The 25,942-nt window shown below is 38.1% G+C and overlaps 1 protein-coding gene across 3 annotated transcripts in view; it reads right to left on the reverse strand.

Annotated features, from left to right (window-relative positions):
* syt16 (synaptotagmin XVI) overlaps positions 1-25,942 on the reverse strand; it is a 48,936-nt gene that overhangs the window by 13,969 nt on the left and 9,025 nt on the right. For 2 of the 3 annotated variants that reach the window (XM_042500615.2, XM_088087690.1), the window contains 3 exons: positions 13,668-13,841; positions 5,283-5,513; positions 1,025-1,263 (listed from right to left, as the gene is read on the reverse strand). In XM_042500615.2, the coding sequence (XP_042356549.2) occupies positions 1,025-1,263; positions 5,283-5,513; positions 13,668-13,841 (644 nt within the window). Of the gene's footprint in view, positions 1-1,024; positions 1,264-5,282; positions 5,514-13,667; positions 13,911-25,942 lie in introns of all 3 variants that reach the window. The other variant, XM_088087689.1, reaches the window with a different exon arrangement.

A 25,942-nucleotide genomic window follows, 5' to 3' on the forward strand; every position in this document is an offset into this window, starting at 1 on the left:
GTGGGAGGTGTTTACTGCACAGATTGCTCCCAATTTCAAAGTGTGATTCGGTGACTGAGAGGTTGTTAAATTCTACATTCTCACTCTCCTACATGTATAAACACACACAGAAATGCATGTTTAAGTAGATGTATGGACGTATTTATGCTCACTATGTTTACACACACACACACACACACACACACACACACACACACACACACACACACGCACGCACGGAGCTTATTATTCATGAGCTTCTGTTTGCTAGCCAACGCAGCGTGGAGAGGGAAGGAAATATCAACTATTTATACAAAACCTCGAGGCCTCAGTGAGCCATGTTTGGTTTGTTTCTTCCAAAATGAACCTGAGAGGATAACATGGCAGAGTGATAATCCTCTCACAGCTGAATGATGATGATGATACCTCTGCCAAGCATGATGGGTAACAGCAGGGCTGCGGTCAGCTCACTGACCCCGTTAGGTAATCCCCGGCTTGGTTATTTATTTATTTATTTATTTGGTGATTATTGTGCGCTGAGAAAGTGTGAAACGTTGTTGAAGTTTTCTCGAGTTTTGTCACAAAGTTAGTGAGGTCTCAGTCTGAGGTAATGTTTACACTTGAAGAATTCAACAAAATGAAATCAGATTAGCTTTAGCTGCCTCCAGCTTGCTTCTCCAAACGAGGGGAATGCCACCTGCTATCTTCTGTATCTAACATGCTGATGATGTATATGCACTTCATGCAGTCCCACTTCAAAGATCTGAAATATCGTTTTAAGAACAGAATCTGCTCTCTAGGCTAACTGTGTTCATGCAAAATAGTGATGAATGGCAAACAGTGTGGATGAAACGGACCTCACAGAGAACTTACAAATCTACATATTAACGAGTTTTTTTTTGGTAGATGTGTAATTTAAAACAAGATTTTTATGAGAAAATGTGATCAGAAAAATACACAAACAACTGTAAGTTATTGGAGTTTACAATAATTATCTTAAGAACAAAACAGGTTTAGAGGCGTCGCTAAATGCAGGCTGCTGTACCTCTGGGCTCCAGGTGGAGGAGCTGTCCGTGGCGTCATTTTTGTTGTAATCCGCAGCCTTCTCCGTGTCCTCGCTGCCGTCCGCGGCCTGTCGGTTCATAGTCGGGACGGGACTGTCCCTGCTGCTTGCTGCCTCGAGTGCAGGGTTGTTCAGAGAGGCCGCGGACGCCCTTTCGCTCTCTTGCACTGCTGCAGAGAGCGGGTCCTGGAAACCTTTCTGCTCGCTCTGAGCCTCCATTTCTGTAGAAGGAAGGCAACAGAGGAGGAAAGTCAGCATTAGGCTCGTCTGGTGGTCGGGTTTAAATCTGTGGGTGTGAGGACAGTCGTTTTGAGAGGGGTCAGGGTTCAACAGTATGATTTAAAATCTGAATAAAGTTCTTAGTTTGCTTATTGAATCAAATCTTAATGGTCAAACTAATTATCTGGCTTTTCATATTAAGCCAAACAAGTCACTAAATGTATACATTAACCCTTTGAAACGTGAGCAGATAGGCTTGATTTCTTTCAAAAACACGGGGAGAAGGTAATGAGCAACTTAACAAGAAATGGCCCAAAAATGAGCAAGAAATTAGTAAAAAGTCAAAAGAAAATTTGCTGGGGAATAAAAGACCTGAAATAAAATTAAAATATAAAAATTCTCTCTCTTTGTATATATATATATATATATATATATATATATATATATATATATACATATATATATATATATATATATATATATGTGTGTGTGTGTGTGTATATACAAGACATTTTTCTCTATTTTTTTTCATTATAATCTATTAATTTTCAAGTATTTTCTTTTCTTCTTCACCTTTAACTTTTTTTTCCCAATTTGCGAGACATTTTTGCCAAGTTCCTCCTTGCCTTTTTACCATTTTTTCATAAGAAGTCAAACCAATTTTCTCAGGTTCCACTGTGTTTCCTGCCTGGATTTTGCCACAAAAAGCAGTTGTCTTTTACAAAGATATCGCTGTGTTTCCTGCTGAAATAGTGCCACAAAAAGCAGGTGCTGCTAATGTTGTTTTTTACCGACACATCGCTGTTTCCTGCGAGAAGCATGCAATAAAAAGCAGTTGTTTTCACCAAGACATCCTTGCATTTCCTGCTGAGATAGTGCCACTAAAGCCGTTGATTTTTTATTGACAACGTTGCATTTTGTGCTGAGATTGTGCACCCCAAAACTGGTTATTTTGAGCAAAAACATTATAATTCCCAACCGTTACAAAAGTGTCTTTTGTGCCTAAACCTTACCACACGTTAACCACTGTGTTGCTGAAATGTAAAGAAATGAAATATTTCAACATAACTGTCACATAATAATGTACAAATGCAACAGATCCGTGGTTAGCAGAAATAAACTGACATACACTTCTAGGTTAATTCAAACAAAGATTTGGGTGGTATTTTGTCTCAGCAAACCTGAAGATTACATGAACAAATAACAGCACAAATTGTCTTTCCTTAACTCCTGTGAAGATGACAATGAGACACTTGACACCGTGTCCTCTAGTGTACCGTCTAATTGAGTCTTCGAGCTCTAAAAGAAGCTACATAAACGCTGTTTGTGAGTGTTGCGTGTTAGCGGGGTGATATTGTGTAATCCATCAAACCTTGGCCTTTCCCTGAGACAGAAACACTCGGAGAACAGGCCGTACCTGAGACCAATCAATAGCAGTTATCTCCAATTCACCATCATTAAGGTCGCTCTGACTGTTATATCAATGGCTGCATAGAGCGATGACCATGGCAACAGGCTGAGGTGAGTCATCAGCCTATATCTGTGTGTGTGTGTGTGTGTGTGTGTGTGTGTGTGTGTGTGTGTGTGTGTTGGTTAAAGAAAGAAAATAATTACCAGTAGAGACAGACTGACCCCAACCAAACAGTGTCACCACCCACCAACAACCAGCTGCTCGTTTAACAGAAGTCATTTTGATTTGGTCTCAACATTTGTTTGCAGTTGATTTTCGGTTAGCTCGTTAGCAAGCGCTCAAAATGATTCTGCAACCGAAGATTGTTTTCGTTCTCCATTAATTTGCCAATTATTTTCTTCATAAATCTTTTAGTTTATAAAAAGTTAAAAAGTAAACAGTGAAAAAATAGGAAAAAAAATACACAATTTACTCTCTGTTTAAGTCTGTTTGCTTTCTTTTTTTGACATAGGAGATTATGCTGTGTTGCATTAACCCTTTGAAACCTGAGCAAACTGGCTAGATTTCTTTCAAAAACATGGGAGGAAAATAAAATGACCCGAAAATTAGAAAATTACCTGAAAAATAGTAAAATATATAAATAAATAAAGCTAAAAACAAACAAGCATGGAAATGACCTGGTAAAACTGCATTAAAATTATGCAAATTTAGTAATAATTTTAAATATGTAATTATCATAATTATCATTATAGTTTTCCCTGTTTTTTTTTCTTTTTCCCAAAATACTCCCATAGATTTTAGATAGATGTTTTGAATGTCTTGAATCTACTAATTTGTTAAACAATAATTACCAAGTTTTTCTAAACTTTTTAAAAAGTTGCACTTGCAGCACAAGAAAACTGACGTCAATCCCGGTGTTAAAGTTGAACAGGAACTAAAGTTTCAGTCTTGTAATTTGTCCTTGTTTGGACTGAGGTTTCTGCACAGATTTGTGCAGTTTGTGTTACATTTTTCATTCATTCACATTAATATGTGTCAGCGTGTGTGAAGCAGGAGAGTGTGGTTTGATTTGTTGAGCAGTAAAATGTGACGGTGCTTCATGATTCAGGCTCAGATGATAATCCAGATTATGTTTTGGTGGATGTTGGGATTATCATTAATCACAATTTTTAGGAAAAATATTTTAGGAACCATGTTACTTAAACTTTTGGCAATCAGTTTTTCATACTTTACTACAGAAATTTATAAAAATTAAATGACATGCAACTGTGTAATTGTGCTGCTAAACAAAGACAAAAATTACATAAACAGAAAAAAAGCTTTTGTTTTTGTATCTTTTCTTTTTTTTCTTCATAAATTTTTTTATCTTAATCTTATTAATTAGTTACAAAACCACGAATAATCACACAATGAACAATTTAAGTGAACAAAGGATAAAGAAAAATTTAAAAAACGCCTGACTCTTTTGTGTGTTATCTTCTCAACCTTTCCCAGGTCGCTCTTTTAACACCCGAAACCAACTGAATACAAATGAGTGTCCTAATTAATGTTGCTGTCAGTCCACACACACACACACACACATCCAGCCGCAGCAGTCCAATCACACTGAGCCTCTCTGAGCTCTTTACAGCCTCTAATCTGCAGTAAAAACGTTATCTGGGGCCTTTTGGCTCATTGACACTGGGATGGATTAGTGGTGCATCTTGCTGGTTTTACGTTTTTAGGAGTTTCAGGTCTCCAGCTCGACATACGACAATCTGCTCTAACACTGACCTCACTACTGTAACGTTTTAGCACGTAGTATTTTTTTAAAGGGTGCCAAGGTCAACAACTTCCTAGTTTTCTACAACACAACTTTAACAGCCTACTGGGATGATGGACGGATTAGTGAATGAGCCTACTGGGCACAGGCCCAGGGGCCCAAAGTGTCAAAGATTCAAAGAGAGTAAAAATGACAACAAGGGGACAAAATAACTACAAAGAAACTCAAAATGACTTCAGAGAGACTAAAAGAAACTACAAGGAGACACAAAACACGTACAAAGAGACTCAAAATGGATTCAGAGGGGCTCGTAATGACTAAAAGGAGACACAAAACAACAGCAAAAAGACGCAAAATGACTTCAAATTAAGAGGCGGTGGGGCCTTTCGCCTTCCTGTGTAGGGACCAATAAAGTTTATAATCCGCCCATGAAAGGGACTGGAGACCAAACTACCTCAATTAAGCAGCAATATAATGCAGAATGGAGAAAATAACTTAAAATAACGACAATTTAAAAATGAATTAAGGATTAAATACATTTCTCTAGACGTGCTGCAGCTGAGCAGCAGCTGAGCAGCAGCTGAGCAGCATCTAATCCAGCAAATTAAATACCTGAAAAATGAAGGTACATCATCACACTGAAGCTGAAATCATGTAAAATCCAATATCCAAAGCCCATTGGTTTACAACATTGTTCCTACAATAGCTTTATATGAAAAGTAAAGTGATAATTGTGGTTTTACTGGTATGGGATGATCTGTCGTCTTAAAAAAAATAAATCATATAGATATGTAGGTTTTATCCTTCCCATTGCTAATGTGATATTTGGGGAGATTTTGGGACCTCACCTTCACAGTCTGACGGCTCGGTGCTGCCCTCCTCCTGGTCTGAGAGTCGTGTGAATTTGTGGCGTCGACCCAACGACAGCTGCGACTGCTGCTGCTGTTCGCCGCTGTTTGCTGCCGCCGATGTCCGAAAACTCTGAGAACGTGACACTGAGATCTCAAACTGCTTCAGGACCTCGTCTTCACTGTCAGAGGAGCTGCTGCCATCATCGTCGTCGTCTCCGTAGCTGCTCACTGGAGGGAGATAAACACAGGGAGACACAGGGGGTGAGGAAGAGGAGAAGCTGGGAGAGGGGACGAGCAGGAGGCAAAGAGGAGAGGAGAGGAGGAAACAAGGAGGAAAGGAGAACATAAAACAAGGAGATGAGAAGAAAACAAGGAAGAGAGAGGAGAGAAGAGGAGGAAATGGGGAAGAAAGAAAAGGAGAGAAGGAAACAGAGAGATATTGGTACGCAGTGCCCTGTGTGAACTGTGACATTTTCTATCTATTATGTATGATACATACTGTCTTACTATATGTAGGGTTTTCACCTCTGAAATTAATCCTTTTCTACCTTTCAACCTTCCTAAAATCACATTTCTGAGAGCCACTTTAGCTTCCACTTCGAAGAACACCTTTTTTTTCAGGCAGCCTTTGTGCAGAACATCAGTCTGCAGCAGAGTTTGATTTTCAGCCTGCACACCAGCCTGAGAAAGTAATAACTAACTTAGCATGAAAGAGTCTTTTTGTCCTAAAATATAGAACATTTTTAAATCTACAGTTTATTTGACCCCTTGAAACCTTGAGCACATTTGTAATTTCTTTTGAAAATATGTGGAGAAGGCAATAAGCAATTTTTTTAAAAAAAAGCTAAAAAAGCACAAAAAAATAGAAACAAAAACAAAACTATATATATATATATATATATATATATATATATTCTGTAGCATAATATTTAATTGTAATAATTATAAACATAGTTTTCCCATATTTTCCCCAATTTCTTTTTAATAGTTTTCCAATAGCCCCCCTTTTATAAAACAAAATTTTAGGTCATTTTCTTGCAATTTTTTGGGACATTTTTTGCCAAATTGTTCATTGCCTTTTTTCTCATTTTCAAAATTCAAACCAATTTGCTCAGGTTTCTAAGGGTTAAATAGCTTGTGAAAGGCGTCTGAAAGCAGCACATGAAAACTGATGCTGAGCCGGATGACAGCCCATCACAAATAAACCACTCAAGAATAATTGTTTGTGATCGGACCAAGACCATTTCCTTTCACGAGTCTCAGTTGTTGTTTTGGGTTCGAACACGACTACTATTACTTTTTTCAGGTTCTCCCAAACAAACTGTGCCCAAGAAACTACAGTCCGTTGAAACGCATATTAAAAAAACGACCATAATCTTGGCTTAAAAAGTACTTTTCCAACACTATTAGCCGGCTCACAGGTACAGTGCACTAAAACCATTTTGTGCTGGTTAAATAATCGCTCCTTTATGAGACATAAATGCTCATGAGGTAAGTGAGGAGAGAAAACATAAACCCACACACCCGCTTTAGCAGAATAAGGGGTCACTCCACTCACATCATAATTTCACCATAATTGGATAGCAACAGCTGAATGAGTGACGTAAATGCGGAGCTGCCGGCCCTTCCTCTGAAGTGCAGGTCAATCCGCCATCTCCGCTACCTGAGTGATTGCCATGGTTACCTACAGAGCAGGAAGCTGTCGCTCTGAGTGGGTGAGCGACGGCTGATTGCTCTGTTAACTTGTGTCTTCTAAAGCTATTCACAAGCGAAGGCTCTCAGAGTGGAGTAATGTGGCTTAATGATTACATGCAACTGCAACACACACACACACACACACACACACACACACACGCAGGGATACAAAGAACAATTTTCTCTTGATGGCTCTTAGTCCACGTTTGTACTCTTTGTGTCCATGATTGCAGCATGGACAGCAGGGAATATGAAATTACAGAAGTACAACCTGTAGTTAGAGCAACAACCCAACAACTGGAGCAACTCCGCAAACTGACATATTTTGCATCTTATAGCAGAGTTTTGCAGGAGGAGGAAAACACGGATATCTAGTTAGATGGACAGAAGTTGATCACAGCTCATTAATTTTACTACCCACATTGCTTTGATTCAAAACTGGTTAAAAATCAGCAAAGTGTCCATTTAAGAAATATGAGAATTTTCTCAATGCATAAAATAACATTGCATCCTTCAGTTTATCACCATCACTCAAAATCAACTAATCCGAAGATACGTGGTTTTGACTGGACTGAAGGGGAATGAAAAGTCATCAAAACCAGTATTGGCACGACCAAATGATGGACTTTACTGATGAGCTTGTAGCCGAGCAGCTGATGACTGAGCCTCTGATTATGAATCAGTTCTCTGAACTGCTCCAACAATTTGCTGCCGGATGATTTCATGACTTAAAGGAAGTCGTAGAATGTAAAGTGCATTTACTCGAGCACTTTGAGATGCTTTACTTGGTTAATTTAATTTATACTACTTTACTTCTTCTCCACCACATTTTAGAGGCAAATATTGTACCTTTTACGAAACTAAATTTATTTCAGAGCTTTAATTACTTTGCAGCAGATTTTTAATTAAATTTCTGCTGATTTATAGAAGAGTTAATAAAATAAGCTCCTTTTTACCAGCTGCAACACTGATGCATAAAGTGTCTGTGCAGGTTCTCAGTCATCCAGGTCATGCTAATCTGAGGATTCTTTAAAAAGTTTCTGAAATTTGCCATTTTGCATAGAAACACTTTGCTTTTCGGTGTATTTCCTTAAGATAAGGTGCCAAAAGAAAATTATTCACATTGGGAGTGAACAAACTGGATTCCCAGGTGAAAGTCTGGGTTTGTTGGACCCTTTCACCCCTTAGGGACTTTCTAGCTCTTTAAATTAGGATAGTTGCTGGTGGCTTCAAACTGTTGCCTGCTGGTGCGTTTCATGACTTCATGAAGGGTAACTCTGTGCATCAGTATCTGAAGCCGACTTCAGCGATGAAGCAGCGGTATCTGACGAGTTTGGCTGTTGCCCGAACTCCCGGTTCATATCATACCACCAACAAAGTGCTTGTACTGGAAAAGTTTTGTTAAAGTTTGCAAATGTTTTATGCTGTTGTTAAACACAGACCCCTGTGCCTTCAGTTCATCAACACTTCTCCCCATTTTTTAATTTTTCATTTACAGAAACATGCAAGAAAACCTTTTTTTCCCCTCAAATTCAACATAACACGAGGCGAGTAATTGTGTGATTGTTTGGGGGTGAAGTACTATTTTAAGATCTCATTAGTATCTGCATGCTCTTCTGAAAATTAAAGATATTTATTACATTTTAAACCCTCATGACAGATAGTCTATTTTTTCTGAGTACTGTAACTTTAAATACCTGAGGAGAGACCTAGCTGCTGTTGTATTGAACACTTCTGGTGACACGGCACTGCCTAAATCTTCACCGCAAACAGATTCAACCGAACTGATGAAGCAATGAGTGGTCGTCTATGCACCGAGTCGATATAAAGACTTCTTTCAGACGTGAAGGTCAGATAGTCTTTATGCTACAAATAACAAACTGACATAATCTGTTCATCTGAACATGTGCTCAGAAGGACACATGCAAATATTACTTTTCAATAACAATGTTTAAATCATTAATAACCTTGCAGATAATATTGAAAAGAAACGTGTTCAGTACATTGACTCACTGGAAACGTGGCAACCTGACAGAGCACACGGGCAATGATCAGTGAGTAAAAGTAACATTACAACAATGAAATAATACACGTTTTAAGCCCCACTTTTTCACTACAATGCACCAAAGTAAACATCTGGATGAATCAAATATTTACAAATCACATTTGGACTATTTATTCTCATAAAATATGCCTTTAAAACCCTTCAGATGATGCCAAAAACAAAGAATTGTTGAGCTAAAAGAAAAATGTTTGACTTAGTTTGAGAAAAGATTCAAGTTTGTCACTTTACTGCAGTGTACGTGTAGATTCTGAGATACATTTTGTGAAAAAAGGAACCTAAAATTAGTGAAATTGATATGCTGTTTTTATTTCTCTCTGCACCTATGAAACTATTTAGATCAGGCCTACAGTGTCCAGGTTTAAACTACATTTTTACATATAATTTTACTAAAACATGAGGTAAACATAGCAGAACATAACAGCTCCTACCTCGTCCGTTGTCTCCCAACAGGATATGTTGTTTGTTCAGGAAGCCGACTGGAAATACCAGAGACTCCACCTGCTGCAGGTGAGAACCAACAAACCAGCACAGTGTTTGCTCACTGTTTGACGCACAGACTCCACCTGGATTCAACCATCCTGCTGGTAGGATTGTGACTTATTCTTTAATTTTTATGCAACTTTAAACAAGACATGAAAATCTGAGTTTGATTTCAGCTAAAAAAGTTTAAATGACTCAGAGCCAGAATTAAACGAGCGCGCAGGATTTACCCTCTTCAGCCCACATAAAGGAAGCTCTCACTGTCTCGTTTTCATAATTTTTACTAGCATTATTGTTTCTGTTTTTTTTATTGGTCAACACTGAAGTGATACTCGACTCACAATGTTTATAGAAATAAAAAATAGTCGACCTGTTACAAAACTTCTTGCAGAGACATATATGAGAGGACAGGATGGATGAGAGGATACCACTGTCACAGCTGGCTGGTTAAAATGAGGCTAAAGACCAAATTTAAGCTCCCAAAATTGAGTTGTTTGATGACTTACAGGCTGCTCTGCATCGTCTTTTAAACAATGGCTTCAGGAGATTTTGTCTATCGTACTGAAGGAAAGACTGTGCCTGCATAAGTCTGATATGAAGAAAATTTGGGGCCCTTTTTTGGCTCAGTGCCATATTTCTCCAGAGAGACTTTGATCTGTCAGAGTGTGAGTAAGAGCAGTGGATATGTCCTCATTATAACCTCACTCTTGATATGTCGAATACTGTTGCATAACGTCTGAGAGACTACTGTTATTTTGAAAACTAACAGCTGTGAAATATTGCATCGTATGGCGACTTTTTCTATCCCGTTTGTGTTTTGTTATATTCATAAAACTGAAAAATGAAAATTAAATATTGAAAAAAATGAAGCTAAAGACTATTTTTGTCAATTGTCATTCCTACAATATGTCACATCAAAGAATTTGGCAAAAAAAAATCTTTCTCCCAGTTTTAGCTTTAAAAAAGTACTTTTCCGAAAATTTAAAAGATATCGAGATATATTTTGTATCAAGATTTAGCCTCAAAACACTGCAATAAAATTCAAAACCGCTGCTGTGGCTCAGGCTATGGTCGGGATTTGACTTCTCGACTTCAACTCTGCAATAATCGAGCAGATATGACACACTGGTATTGATCTTCTTGTCTCACTCTGAGAAAGACAGGTTCCTACAGCGGACAATGAGTGGAATTTAAGACTTTTTAAGACTTTTTTGTTACATGACACATGAACCTCACACCAATTAACACAAACACCAAGGTCTGTGAGAATTTGTGCCCAAATATTTACTTTGTTTGTGGTAATCTGTGATTTTTTCTTTTTGTTTTACATATAATTTTGAGATTTAACAATTCAATGTCAGAAAAAAAGATTCATAAAATCGTTTTTATGTCATGTCATTTTAAGACTAATTAATTGATTGATTGATTGATTGATTGATTGATTAATTCAACGTCTTTTAAGACTTTTTAAAGGTCTGCGGGGTCCCTGTTAAGAAAATAAATTAGAATATCTACCTACATAATAATAATAATAATAATACTAATAATACTACTACTACTACTACTACTACTACTACTACTACTAATAATAATAATAATAATAATAATAATAATAATACTAAATTGCAGCTCAAAGTGCTTCCCAGAGATAAAAGAGGTAAATGGAGGCATAAAATAAAGCAGCAATAAAGTATACAGGTTATATGATAAAACATGCAAAAAATAAATAATAATGATGATACACACACACACACACACACACACACACACACACACACACACAAAAATTACCAATGAAACAACAACACCTTACAACTGAAAAGAGCAATGGCGTAAAAGGGTAAACCAGTCTTATAAGGTTTGTGATCTCAGGGAAACCCAGAGTAAAAAAACACGTTTTTAACCTTTTCTTTAGTATATTCACAGAGTATGACTGTCGAATATGTAGAGGATTTTTGTTCCATAGGGACTAAAAGCTGCTTCTGCCACTTTTGTTTTAGTTTTTGGGACTATTAGTAGTCCAGAGTACCACTATATAGTGGTGCTACTCCTTTAAAATGATATGTTTTAACTTGGCATGGTAGCAAGCTTGCTCTCGAGCAATTGGTAGCCTTCTGTGGGATTATTAGGAGATGACAGAGCAAAAACAGTGTTTGCACTAAAACTAGTTTTTTAAACAAGTCAGTTTTGCCTCACAGGGTCTCAAGATGAGGTTAGAAAAGAGGCCTGAGGAAAAACAGTTAAAAACAACTCATAAAGTTATCACAAATCATATATACAGTGAACCTAGAGGGCTTTTGGGGCAGACGGTGGCATTAATCCAACGTGCAAAAACAGCAGTATGATGCTATAAGCATTTAAAATCTTCAGTAACCTTTGCTCTGTGTTCGCAGTGTTTGACAAGTGGGAGGAAATATAGTTTCACTGGATGACGGAAAGAGAGAATAAAAAGTACAAACTGAGTGCCCTTTTCTCTGTTTAGTCTTTCTGTACTTTTTTCTCTCTTTGCTGAATTTTTCTTCAAGGTTTTATGATGTTAATATTTTCATTGTGAGCTGCTGCGGAGCTTTGTGGCAGTATGTGGCTGACTCACTCGACTCTTTCTGTCATACGTACACACTCGCCCACAGAAAACCACTGCACAAACACAAACTCACCCACGCTCTCTCTCTCCATTATCGGAGAGTTTAATTGGAGTCATAACGCATACAGGAGTCACACGCTCTCCTTCTCCCTCTCCTGCTGAGATGTTTCGGGTTATATAAAAGGTGGACCTTGACGAAAAAGTAACAGCACTTGCTGATGCTCTCACATTAAGTTAAACCTCTTAGAAAACACTCTTATTGTCTTACTTTTTTAGAAGAGCGAGATGAGAAGATCATTAAATGTTAAAGGTTAAAGATTTATTTCAACACGGTGAATTTCCCATAAATGTGGCTGTTGTTGTTATTGCAAACTTTGCACTCTCCTCGTCATTTAACGCGTTTCCGGGTCTTACTGACAGTAAACACAGACAGAAGACCCCGAAATGGACATTATGCCGATGTTTAGTTAAAGTTAAAAGCGGTGAAAAGAAAAGAAAAGTTGAACATCTACAGCTCAGTGAGAAGTGGGCGTGTTGAGCTCTATAATATCTACGACATAAACCTTGCGGTGACTCATTCTCATCTCCAGGCTGCAGCGTGGTCAGCGGCCCTCCGCGTCTCATACCAACGCACAGCGCACCATTTCAGCATCTATGTTTGAGACGCAACAACGTCTCAATTAAGTCCAACGTAACCCATCCACAGCAATGACATAGTAAAGAGCGAGAAAGTATACGTACGGCCGGAGGGTCACAGCAGCCGCAGGCTCGATTCTGGCCTTGGCCCTTTGCTGCATGTCATCCCCTCTCTCTCCCAAAAACAATAATTTATTCATGGTCTGTAACCGCTTGTCCTCATAAGGGTCGCACGGGGTCTATCCCAGCTGTCACTGGGCGAAAGACTATCGCAGCGAAGCCCAAAAACAGTATTTAAAAAAATAAAGAATAAAACTGCATATACAAATACTATTTAATTATCAAAGTGCACTGAATACAGGCTGCAAACTTTCCTTAATCGATTATCAATAAAATTAACAATCAATCAATTATCAATTAATAGATTGTTATTTGGGAAATAAAAGCACCCATTTTCAACAATACCACGTGTTTTTTCCTCAGTCAAAGCTCACAGGCCTGCATAGTCTGTTGATTTATTGATGAAATTTCACATATTTGATTTAATTCTTTTTCCTTTTTTTAAGATTTTTTGGGGGCGTTTTTGCCTTTAATTGAAAGGACAGCACAAGTGTGAAGGGGGGAGAGAGAGAGAGGGGCGACATGGTGCAAAGGGCCGTGGCGGGAATCGAATCAGCGGCCGCTGCGCAGAGGACACAGCCTGTACATGGGGCGCCCGCTCTATCCACTGAGCCACCAGGCGCCCCGATTACATTCTTAATGTCTGATTAATTGATCGTCTGTTAATTGTTATCATCCCGCCTGAAGACTTTTGTGTCCACCCACTTATTACGTCAAACTGCTCGCACCTTTATTCGTAACAGTCATACTTCACACGGCCACGAGGCGTCCTGATCAGGTACACGGAAACGGCGTCACTCACCGAGCCCCTGACGAATTCCCTGTCTTCCTTTATTCCGGCGGCCATGTTGCTCCAGACAGCGCAGCCCACCGATGCGCGAGAAACACAGCTTCTTGTTGATGAAGAGGAAGAGGACGGCCAACGCCACGATGAAGACGCCCACTGCCGACAGGAAACCGATGGCCTCTGGGGGGACTGGCAGGAGGAGGGAGAGGGAGAGGGGACACACAATGACACACTGATCAGACCACACAAACAGACAGTCTGGATACATTCACGCACACACGCACACACACAGTACGCATGGTACATGTGATACACACAGACAGAACGAGTGACACTTTAGTATTTGAGTTACCCATAGTGCCTTGCTCAAGAGCAGAGTCAGTGTAAAAACACAAAGGGTGCAGCTGCTGGAAATAGAGTTTCCCAGCTGGGCTTTCAGGGCCGAACCAGCAGCTCGCTGCCTTGCCCAAGAGCACTTGTGGGTATTTTCAGTGAGCAAAAACTGAAAACATTATTTCTATCTTCATTTATTGATTGCCAAGATATTATTAGTTACTTTTCCGTTTACTGCGATATCCTACAAACTGCAAAAAAAATAATAATAAAAAATAAAAATTGACATGGAGATGACTTAAAATATTTGCTGAAAAATGTCTAAAGAAAACTATATTTATAAGTCTTATAATTTTATATTTGAAAATTATATTAAATAAAAATAAAAATAATGTTTTAGCACTTTCTTGAGGTCTTTTTCTTATTTGTTATTTATTTATTTTCTTGTTTTGTTTTTTTTTTTAAACTATTTTCTTTTCTTGCTCATTTTGGGCTGTTTCTAGTTAAGATGGTCATCATCCTTCCTTTTCAGAGAAATCAACCCCATTTTCTGTTGCCACTGTTTGGTTCTGTGTAAAAATGAGGCATAAAGAAGGGACTTATTATCAGCCCTATCTACAGTATGTGTAAAATGGGATACTATCTCAGCATTTCATTCTTTTCTGTGAAGAAAACTAAATGAAATTGTTAATTTTAAAGTTTAGATTACTTTTAAAGATATAAGGTTTAAAAAAAAATGAGGAAGAGCGCACAGTGAAGATCTGAACTCAAGATATGTTGATGGAGCCGTAACTTTCTGCTTAACAGCCAGGTTATGCATTAGACATACGCAGTTAATATGACCAAAAAAAAAAAAACATTGCCAAGCTTCAGGGGGAAATAAAAGACTAAAGTTGTCCAAAAAAAGCCAATGAAGTATGTATAACTGTTGAAAACTAAGAGGAATATGTAATACAGACAGAACATTGTATAAAAAGTTCCTAAAAATATCAGGAAAAGCTCATCTGTGATGCAATATTCAAAGAAATAATCTGTTCAAAATTCATCCAAATTGTTCATTTTACACAAATGTCCTGCAGTAATTGCTTTCACTATTGGGAGAAATTGGACAGTTTATCAGTTGCTTTGTACTGTTATCGTTATGCATTAAATATAATATGAAATATCCACAAAATATGCCACTTTGTCAGAGGTCGTCAGTGATAGAAAAGGGGTGCCTGGAAAAAAAAAGTGTCAGGAACCAATTATCTGCACTACTTTAAGACTGAAAACAGCCTCTGTGCAAGTTGTAATTAGCACACAATTTTACACATTTTACAAAAACAAAAATCAGAATAAATCAACTCCATCCAATGACATCCAGCCCTACGGTCGACTGCAGAAGCGTGTTTGGAGATTCGTGTAGCCTGAGGGCAACACTGCCTGAGGAGAGTTCCCTCCTACACAGTCATGGTTACAAGGAAGCGGTGATTTGACTTTCATTTTTATTTGAACTTTACTTGTCAAAGTAGTTCTGCGCTGTTTTTTTTTACGCATTGACTGGAAATGAGGAGATAACATCCATTACAACCTTGTTGCACAAAAACTGCAGAGCAAAACTGAAGCGAAGAAAAGAAAGTGAGAGACAAGTAGGCGAAAAGAGAGTGGAGACAGATAAATGCAAATAAAAACAGAGGAGAGAACTCAAAGAAAGACGAGAGGCAGAAAAACATCTGGACCGAAATAGAACGACGGGAGTGATGAAAGTTGCGGAGAGGAAACAGATGAGTAAAAAACAGACGGAAACCAAAATAGAGAGTAAACAAATGAGGGGAGGAAGCGAGAAACTGATGCAGAGATGGAGAGAGGGATGAGGTGATACGAGGCGTACTACTCTGCTCTCAATGAGGCGGCTGAGACTCAATACAGATGAATAGAAATGCATAACGGGGGGTCGCCGTCTCCCGTTTCCACGGTAACGTTGCAGAGCGCACAGAAGTGAATCAATGGGAGCAAACAGACACGAGTGCACATCCTGCTGAGAGCCGACGCCAAAGAAAGGACTCGGCAGCGTAGGTGTGTGTGTGTGTTTGTGTGAGGGAGTAATAGTATTATGTTTTATTTATTTCAGACACCACCTTTTGTTTTTTCAGTCTTCATGTCGCACTCTGTCATTTTTAGGACCTGAATCTCCCACGTCGTACAGATGCACCTTGTTAATCTGCTCCAAAAACATCCACTCACATCACCGTGCAGCAGTGTGAGTGTCTCTGTGTGTGGTAGTAAAAATAATGAGCAACAGCAGCTGGTTCCTGTAGCCATGATGCTGCCTTTGCTTAAACTGCATGCAACAGAAACTATAACATTACTTGATCCTCACCTTACCTTGAGCCTCCCACATGCATTGATGACAGTATTTCTATTGGTGGTGGATGAAGTACTCAGATCTTCAACTGAATAAGTATTAAGTAACATAAAATTAAATTACTCAAGTAACAACGAATTGCATTATTCTTGAGATATATTTGCTTTTTAGCCATGTGTTCATGCAAAAAAACCGCTGTTTGTTCACAAACTTGCTTATGTACTATGTATGTATGAAGAAGATGTGGATACAGTGTTGGAGGCGAGGCCACATTCATTCCTATGATAGTTGCTCAGTAACGCATGAAGCAAAAAACCGCTCTATTTCCACAGTATGAAAGTACATGCATCTTCCACATTATCAGGCCCACGTACTGCTCACGTACTGGAGGCTGAGTGTGCTCATATGGGTAATTTCCACCGGCTAGCTTGAAAAGCGATCTAAAAATTTTTATCTTGTGGCTCTTTTAGACTTTCCAGATGTTACCGAACTGGATGGCTTAAATCTAGATTGTGCAATTAGTCATTGTCCAGTGGTTTTGATGCTCACAAAAACTGATTTACAGACGACTCTCTGCCAATGTAAGTCAATAGGAAAAGTTTTGGACAGTGTAATTCCACTTTTGGCCACTAGATGACAATACTAATAAAAAAAGACCTATTTATTTTATATATTTATTTTATATTTTTTTCTGTAATATTGTTTTAAATATTATATTATTGTATTCATAAATATAGTTTTCTTGACTTTTTTTTTATTTATTGTTTTCTATTTCCCAATAATTCCTAATAATCCTCTCCCACTTTTATAAAACAAATTAAAACAAATGGGACATTTCTTGCCAAGTTGGTCATTTACTTTTTCCGCCCATGTTTTCATAAGAAATCAGACCAATTTGCTCAGTTTTATAAGAATCACATAGCTTGTGAGAGGCGTCTGAGTGCAGCACAAGAAAGCTGATGTTGATCCAAGTTTCAAAGGGTTAAAACTGCTCAGTGCATCATTCGTTTTCGGCTTGTTGTTAACATTTATCCTTAATGTCTGGGAAAGAGGCCATCAGCTTTATTGGCCAAGTATGCTTACACAAACAAGGAATTTAACTCTTAGTTAGCTTTGCTCTTAATGTGCAGGAATTTAACATTAAATATAAAAAAATAAAAACGTATAAAAAATTACAGTTTTAAATTTACGTATGTACAAGCCCAAATTAAACAATTTTAGCTAATATATAAAAGCCTGTGTGTGTAATAGTGCAGTAACAAGGAGTGCAAAGATGCTGAGATAAACTCAAACAGGACAACAAATGTAACAATGTGGAAAAATACACGTGATATTAAAAACAGTGAAAAGGGTCATATGAGCTGAGAGGTTATTGCACAGTGATTTTTATCACCGTATTTAAGTTAAAATGGGAAACCGATACTTTTTTCCTCCAATTAAAACACACTCTGACGGAATAACGGCGTCGACCCATTTTCTTCGTGTTCAGCTGCTGTTCACTCCCACAGAGAGAGATTTCTGGAAGGGTTAACACACGACAGATGCAGCATGGGAACACTTCTGCACGGGTTATAACACTGTCTTAGTTTCACTTTAAGTAAACATCACCACCTCCTCCTCTTTCCTCACCTACACACACTTATGACGACAGCGACAGAGGACGCTCCTGCTTCTCAACAGACCTGGGAGAGCTGATTTATCTGAGGATCGCTGATGTTATTTTTATCTGGTTTTACCCACACGAGCAAAACGATGCTGGTTGGTTATTGGGCGGACATGATAGCTGGTTTTCTCCAGATGAGGAATAATATTATCAATGTTTTCCTTTAGTATAGTCATTTAACAACAATATACATTTCTTTTCTTCTTTTCTTTTTCTCTAATTTCAAGCAAGTGATGATTGAAAGGACTTATGTTTAAGTCTATTCTTTGTTTTTTTTTAAATCTCAAAAAAAGCTTATTTTACACAACCCAATTGGTAGACTAAATATTGGCATTGTACTAAGAATATGTGAGATATATACAGTAAGTTTCATATATAACAGATATGTCGCCATGTTTCTTTTGCATTTCAACAAAGCTGTGGTGAACACGTACTTCATGTTAAGCCACAAAAACCAACAGATTATGAAAAAAATATATAAAAAACCCAGTTTTGCACCACAGTAATTGCTGTAATACTCTAATGTCTCCTTGTAAAAAACACACCTTGTTTTGGTGCTCCAGCCATTGCTGAAAAACTGAAATGTTTCATTAAAAAAAACATTCTGGTGCCACGATTGTGGCTAAAAATGCGGCCGTGGCTCACCAAAAAACACAGTTTTGGTGCCTGCAATCACAGCTAAAAATGCTGTGATCTCTAAAAACATGCAATTTTCGTGCCACAATCATGGCAGCAAAAGCTGCCATATTTCACAAAAACAAGGTTCTGGTACTACAATTGCAGCTGGAAACATCACTAAAAAACTAGTTTTGGTACCAAGACGACAACCAGTTATGGTGCCAGAATTGCAGCTAGATATGTCAGTTTTTCGCTCATTTGTTTGTATTGAACAGTACTAAAATGTTTAATGTACAACTATACTGTATAAAACAAAATGCACTTTTCAGACAAAGTTCTGATCGAATTAACTAGAAAAGCCAATACAATTTAAATTAATTTCCATGCAAAATGAACCCCCTGCAGAAATGAACACAGTGCGACAGTAAACGTCTGGGCGGTGCGTCGGGCGCGGCTGTAAAATAGCGAGTTTCCCCTCTCAGCTGCTCTGACTGTCACAGACACTGAGCTCAGTGTTGGAGACTCAGAGAGCCTCCTACTGTCTGCATCCAGATGGACAGGAAGAAACCCTGGGTCAAAGTCTGGACTCACACCTGCTGCACACAAACACAGGACTCAAACATGGATGCACTTCTCTCCAAAAGCAGAGGTCCCTGTTTGCTTGGCTGTCTCCAACACACAACACATATTATACACAAACTGAACACACACCATGTCCTCAAATAGCCTTTGTTACACTACAGTGTGCTAAGATGTCTTACTGCTTTATTGCCTTAAATACTACCAGTGATGCACAATAACGATTATTTCAACCAATAACGATAAATCGATAATTTCCAGATTCTCGTGGCCGATAAGATGTCAATAACTGATAATTTCTCTTTGTTTGTTTTTCATTACCCGAGGGTATGAAAGGCTGAGATGTGGGAAGACAGATTAATCTAATTTGTGTATTTTCATTTAAAAAAAAAAACGGCATTTCAGACAAAAAGCTGGAAAATCGCATTTTTGTAAAAGAAAGTCTTTTTCAGGAGCAAAATTAAATTACTTTTTATATTTTTAGGGGTGTTTTTCCCTCTTATCAACTCTCATATGTCAACTTGAATTGTACAAAAATAATATTCTGTTTTAGTTATAGTGGAACTATAGAGGGGAATATTCCCCAAAATGTCAGGAAGCACCACAGCTACAGAACAGTAGCTGTGAGTTACGGCTTTGTTGTGATCTCTGAGAGCAGTGCGGACACCGGCAGAGACGCCGGCGGAGACACCAGCAGAGACACCAGCAGAGACACCAGCAGAGACACCGGCGGAGAATCAGTCAGCATCAGTAACTCATCCCCGACTTTCTCTTTCAGTCCGCAGTGCCGTCAGGTGTCACGGTGTCACGGTGCAGGCCGGTCAGCAGCTCAGTGAAGAGAAACAACAGGAGCGCTGAGTTTAGGATTATTTCTCTATTTATTCGTTCATTTGTTATTTTCAAAGCAGAACATAAAGAAAGAGCGCTAACGGGTGCAGCAAATTATTATAGCCTAGGTTTTTGTTTTGTTTTTGTTTGTGTGTGGCGCTCTAAGCGACCTCCTACATCTTCTATGCAAAGGGCCGCCCTGGACAGTATATTTCCTCCTTGTTCACTGATGATCTAAATAAGTTGCTAAATGTTTCTCCTGTTGTGTTTTTTTTAAACAATGCCGCTGAGAGGGTCCGAAAAGCTGCTATATAGCAATAAAGTCAGCAGTTAGTAGTCCTCTCCTCCCATCGCCCTGGGACCTTAGATCGTCTTGTTGGTTTGTTTTCGGACGTGGAAATGTTGTTTATTGTCTATGTTTTGATCACTTTATTGTCTATTTTTTTTTTTTGTCCTTGTGTTGCTGCACCAACCGAATTTCCCCACTGGGTATCACATCATATCGCATCACATCGTATCGCATCTTTCTTTTGACATACTTATCACTCAATTTACGACTTGAATGTACTGTTCTTAAAGATATAAATTTAATACATTGTACAAATGATTCACCACAAGAAGCATAAAAATTCTCAGTCTCAACACGTGTTTCAAAACTTATTCTGAGAAATCAACCTGTCGCACATTTTCAAATTTCCCTCTTAAAACCAGACTGGTTTCTTTTTCTTGCACGTGCACTAAACAGAGAGTCTACAGCCGTGCTACAGCAGCTCTCTGTGCTAACATGCTTAAGACACAGTTGCAATGCAAACATGCAAATATTTACAATAATGTTTACCATGTCTGCTGTGTTAGCAAGCTAATGTTTGCTAATTACAGCGAAAACAAAGCACACAAAGCTGAGACTAAAGCGAAAATAATTGGTTTACTTTTTCATACTACTGCCATACTTTCACATCACAGTATATGTTTTAACTGTCAACTATGAGATCAAATCATTTCATTGTCAACAACTTATTCACGACAAAAAAAGAAGCTGAAACTTGTAGTTTTGCGATTATTACCTTAAAACTTTGTGAAGTGCCAAGCAGTTATTCCCAAACTTGAACGTAGAATCTCCTACAGTCTTCAAACCTACCACAATAAGCGTTTTTCTTGATTTTGTGGCCTGAAGGTAACTTTCACACACACACACACACACACACACACACTAACAACACTGCAGTTAGATACAGATTCTGATCACTGACCTAAAACCATTGACTGTGAGCGGTTAGAGCTGGACATCATGGGAGCTGCGAAGCCGATGTCCAAAGACGGTCCCGACATATTGCTGCCAAAACTCCTCATTTTCAGTCTCCAAACAAAACAAAGCTGATCTCAAAGTGACGAACTCCCGAAGTACAAAATAGCAACTTCAGTGGTTGGACAGGTCCGCCTAAGTGTTCACCAACCACATGACAAATTACATCACCCAGTTTCACCTGGCTGTTCAAATAGCCTACAACCCAATCTAGTGGTCCTCACGACATCAGCACAGCCCGACCTACTCCGTTCAGAATTACGAATCACAGATCGTAAACTATGACAGCTGAACTTTCTCTAAAGTACTGCAGGGTCCTCCTGCTAAACCCAAAGGTGCTTTGGGGGTGCGCACTGGCACGTTTACAGGAATGACGGGGTTTCCCACACGTTCATTTATTTGTGGCTGCCCGCCTTAAATAAAACATCTGCCACCACAAATAGAAATTCTATTGTTAGTAAAGCAACAACACTGACTGAGAAAAAAGCGTGTTTCAATCGCAGCTGGAAATGCCCCGATGTCTTGCTATAAAACACTTTGTCTTGATGCCACAATCACAGCTGGAAATGTACTGATATGTTTCTTAAAAAGCACCCGGTTTTACCATCACAAACGCTGCTGGAAATGCCCCAGTATGTCCCTAACAAACACCTGGTTTTGATGCAATAATTGCTGCCTTATAAAAAAGCCGGTTTGACGCCACAGTCGCAGCTGGATATGTCTTGCTAAAAAACACCAAATTCTTTTTAAGTCTTAGCTTGTATTAAAATGTTAACAGATGGAGCATCAAAGATGGTAAACGGAGGATGGATGACGGAGAAAGAGTAATGTTTTTAGTGATCTTGGGATTGTGTAAAATAATGATAATGATATCTTATTTGAGTTACAGACCATTGATTTCCGTTTCATCGCTCTCTTGTAGATAACATTTATACCAGATTACATTAAATTGCATTAGTGTAAAAACAGGTGAATGGTATTATTGCAGAAGCAGGGAATCAGTTGGAGAGTATTGATGAAACCATTTGCTGAACATGTTAAAGGCAAATTAAAATGAATGAATGTACAAACAAGGATTAAGGAGGCGATGTGACCCAGAAGTCAATGAGAGGCATCGGATCAGGCTAATGAGATGGAGAGATCGAACCAACGGCGAAAAATAAATAAATAAATAAATAAAAATCCACAATCGCTAATCTGTGGCTGACACGGTTGTGAGAGGTTGTTTGTGTGTGTGTGTGAATACTAAATCCTTATCCCCTGATTACTATGCAGCTGCTGACTTTTCCACCCCGGCTTTGAAGTGAGTAGCTCCAGAGGAGAAAAGAGAGCACTTTGATGTGAGCGTTAGATTAGGATGGAGAAAAAAAAGAAAAGAAGAAGACACAGCAGCGGCGAAGGCCACGTTGTTACTGCTCATTAATGAAAGATCTCGAAGAGGGTGAACACGGCGCTTTGTAGTTTTTTTCTTTCTTCTTTTAAGCGATGAATAAAAGGAGCGCCTGCTGTTTCTTTCAGTTCGTTGTAAGGTCACTCATTAATGTGGGTAATTAGTTTCTCTGTGTGTGTGTGTGTGTGTGTGTGTGTGTTTGCTGGCCATTTGGCCACAGATTATTATCATAACACTGAATGCTCCATCCTCAGCAGTGGTGACGAAAGTATTCGGATGCTTTACTTACTTAAAGCGACAGTTCACTTCCAAATCAATCATTGCCTTATTAAATACATGGTTGCAGGAGAAAAAATCACTGATTTAGATAAACCCTTTAAATTGCAAACATATTTTTGATGATTTGTGTTGACATAAAAATGTAAATAATGACCTCCTTTTAATTTTGTGTGCTATTTAAACTCAAATTTCTGTGTAAATTGATTTAACCCAAATTTTAAGTTGTAGTAAACTAATGAAATTGGCTGGATAATTTAACTTCTCTCCACATCAGTTTAGGATTTAAAGTCCCCTCCCCAGACCACTTATCATTCAGACAGTTAAGACTGGATTAGGGACCTGCAGGCCAAACAACTAGGACACAAAAGACATTTTCTTACATAAAAACTTGTGTTTTGCTTTCAATAATTAAGTAAGATCTATTTAAAAATGCATTTGATTGTAGAAGACAAGTTAATTTCCCTAATTTAATGTAGTGCACTTGTAGCACGTTAGAAGTCCGTCTTTAGTAACTGGGTCATGATTTATGGAAAACAACACTGCTGTTGAGTTTTTAACATTTCGTTTTTTGGCGCTTTGAGCACCATAAGCCGAGTGCCATCTAGTTCCATTACATCTCTCTGGCCGATTTCGCCAACACTCTGCAACAAACACCAAAGCAAGATTGTTAAACGGCACTTCAGGTAAGAGGAAAAATATGTATTTTTGATTTTAGGGTGACCTGTCCCTTTAAGTACAAGCATGTAACCCATGTAAAAGTCTGATTCTCCTGCAGCATAAGCTTCATTATGTCCAATCAGATGTCTGATGACGGGTCACCAAACTTAACATCTGTGTGTGTGTGTGTGTGTGTGTGTGTGTGTGTGTGTGTGTGTGTGTGTGTGTGTGTGTGTGTGTGTGTGTGTCTCATTCTGCGTCCTCTCTCTAAATTCAGAGGTCTTTGCATCCACTTATTTGTGGACTTCAGAAATGTTTAATGCAAGCATTATTTTTCTGGCAAATGTTTGTTTGTTTTTTTTTTTTATCTCTGTTTAAATAGTTATTGAAGGAAAGAAGAAAAACATCTATTTAACAGCTGATTACAAACTTTTGATTAGTAGTATATGTACTTAAAGTATCAAAAGTTAAAGTACTCCTGATGCGGCAAAATTACCCCGCAAACATGTCACTGTCATTTATTGTATTATTATAGTCCGTGCATTTATGTGTAAATAGAATTTTGTTGTTATTGTTTATCATGCTGATTTCAACTATTTTATAATGTTACTTATGCAGAAAACATATGATAAACTTAATAAAACAGATGCTCTGTTATGTTATTAGTTCATCATATATTTGTACATGAATTTTTGGTCTGAAAACTAAAAAAATGCCGGGTGATAAATATAGTGCAGTAAAAAGTACAATATTTCCCTCTGAGATGTAGAGGAGTAAAAGTATAAAGAAGCAAGACAAAAATACTGAAGTTACTTAAGTACAGCACTTCAGTACATGCACTTAGTTACTTTGCACCACTGGTCCTCAGTCTTAGTGTATTAAGGATTATTCCTCCGTATTAATGTCGGAAATGTGGATGTGAGAGAGTCGGCGTTCATGCTGATTTTGAGTTTTGTCCGTCCTCTCTGTTTTGGCTTTCTCTCCTCATTGAACCGGGTGTTTTTCACTCCCACAGAGAAATCTGAAAATGCCTGTCTCGTGTTCTGTGGGTGTGAAAAAACAAAGCTCCTCCAAAACAATGACGTACGCCTGTTCAGATGGGGTTGGATCTTAAACAAGATGACTTCTCGCCTTCAGGCTCTTCTGTTATTGCTATTTTGAATGACACTTTATGCAATGCCATGAGTCGTTATGGATCTGATCTGCAAGCATTTGCGGATAAAATCTATTACAATTACTGAGATATGAAAATAATGATGAGATAATAATGAGGCCTGGCTCATAATTCATCCATTTCATTAGCACTGTACGTCTCTGTAAACCATGAAAACATTAACATGCATCATCAGTGTTTCGTGATGTGGTATACCACGCTGCAGACCACTACAGACCACTCTTTGAAACCAACAAACAACAAGAAAGGATGCAATTTAGTGAGTCATTGCTGTGTTTCCAGCAACTTTTTAGGCACCAAATGAGGATGTTTTATAGTGATCAGTTGCTGTTTTTCCACCGGGGATAGTGCCATGAAAAGTGGTTAATTTTTACTGAGACATTGCTGCGTTTCTAGCTGGGATTGTGCCACCAAATGCAGGTATTTTAAGCCAAAGCATGATCTTTTCCTCACCATAAACTAGTGGTTTTTGTGCTTAAACTCGATCACATTAACCCTTGGAAACCTGGAGCGAAATCACTTTTCCTGTGATGCTTTTTACAAGTATTGTACTTTTGAACACTGAAAGAAGGGGTGCAATTTCTTTCAAAAACTTGAGGAAAAAGGCAACTTGACTGACTTGGTAAAGCATGTTCCAAAAATTTCAAGAAATTAGTAGATTTAGAAAGTAATTTTTAAAAACCTTGGGGAAAATGTCTAGGGAAAAAAAGGAAAAAGCTATGAAAATTATATTATTAATAATCCTAATGACATTTAAAATTATGTTACAAAATTACTGTAATTTTTAAACACTTCTTTCATGTCTATTTTAACTTTTCCTTTACTATATATATATTGCCATCATCTTATGTTTTTGAAAGAAATCAAGTCGATTAGTTTAGGTTTCAAAGGGTTAACCACATCTGCAACATTATACCACACAAATGTAACATATACATGCTTTGCAGAAATGGCCATTGCCAAGATTTTTTTGATGACTGGGCTGTTTTTAACTTTTATGTCCATAAAGTATGACTTTCTATCAAAGAATAAGATATTTTGTAAGGCAATTCTTCCTTTATATTGATACTTTAACTAGAGAGTTTATGTCTATTCAAGCAGAGGAAATACCCCGCCCCTCTA

This window comes from Plectropomus leopardus, chromosome 14 (assembly GCF_026936395.1).
Source record: "Plectropomus leopardus strain MGB_pleo_1.0 chromosome 14, ASM2693639v1, whole genome shotgun sequence".
Taxonomy (NCBI): domain Eukaryota; kingdom Metazoa; phylum Chordata; class Actinopteri; order Perciformes; family Serranidae; genus Plectropomus; species Plectropomus leopardus.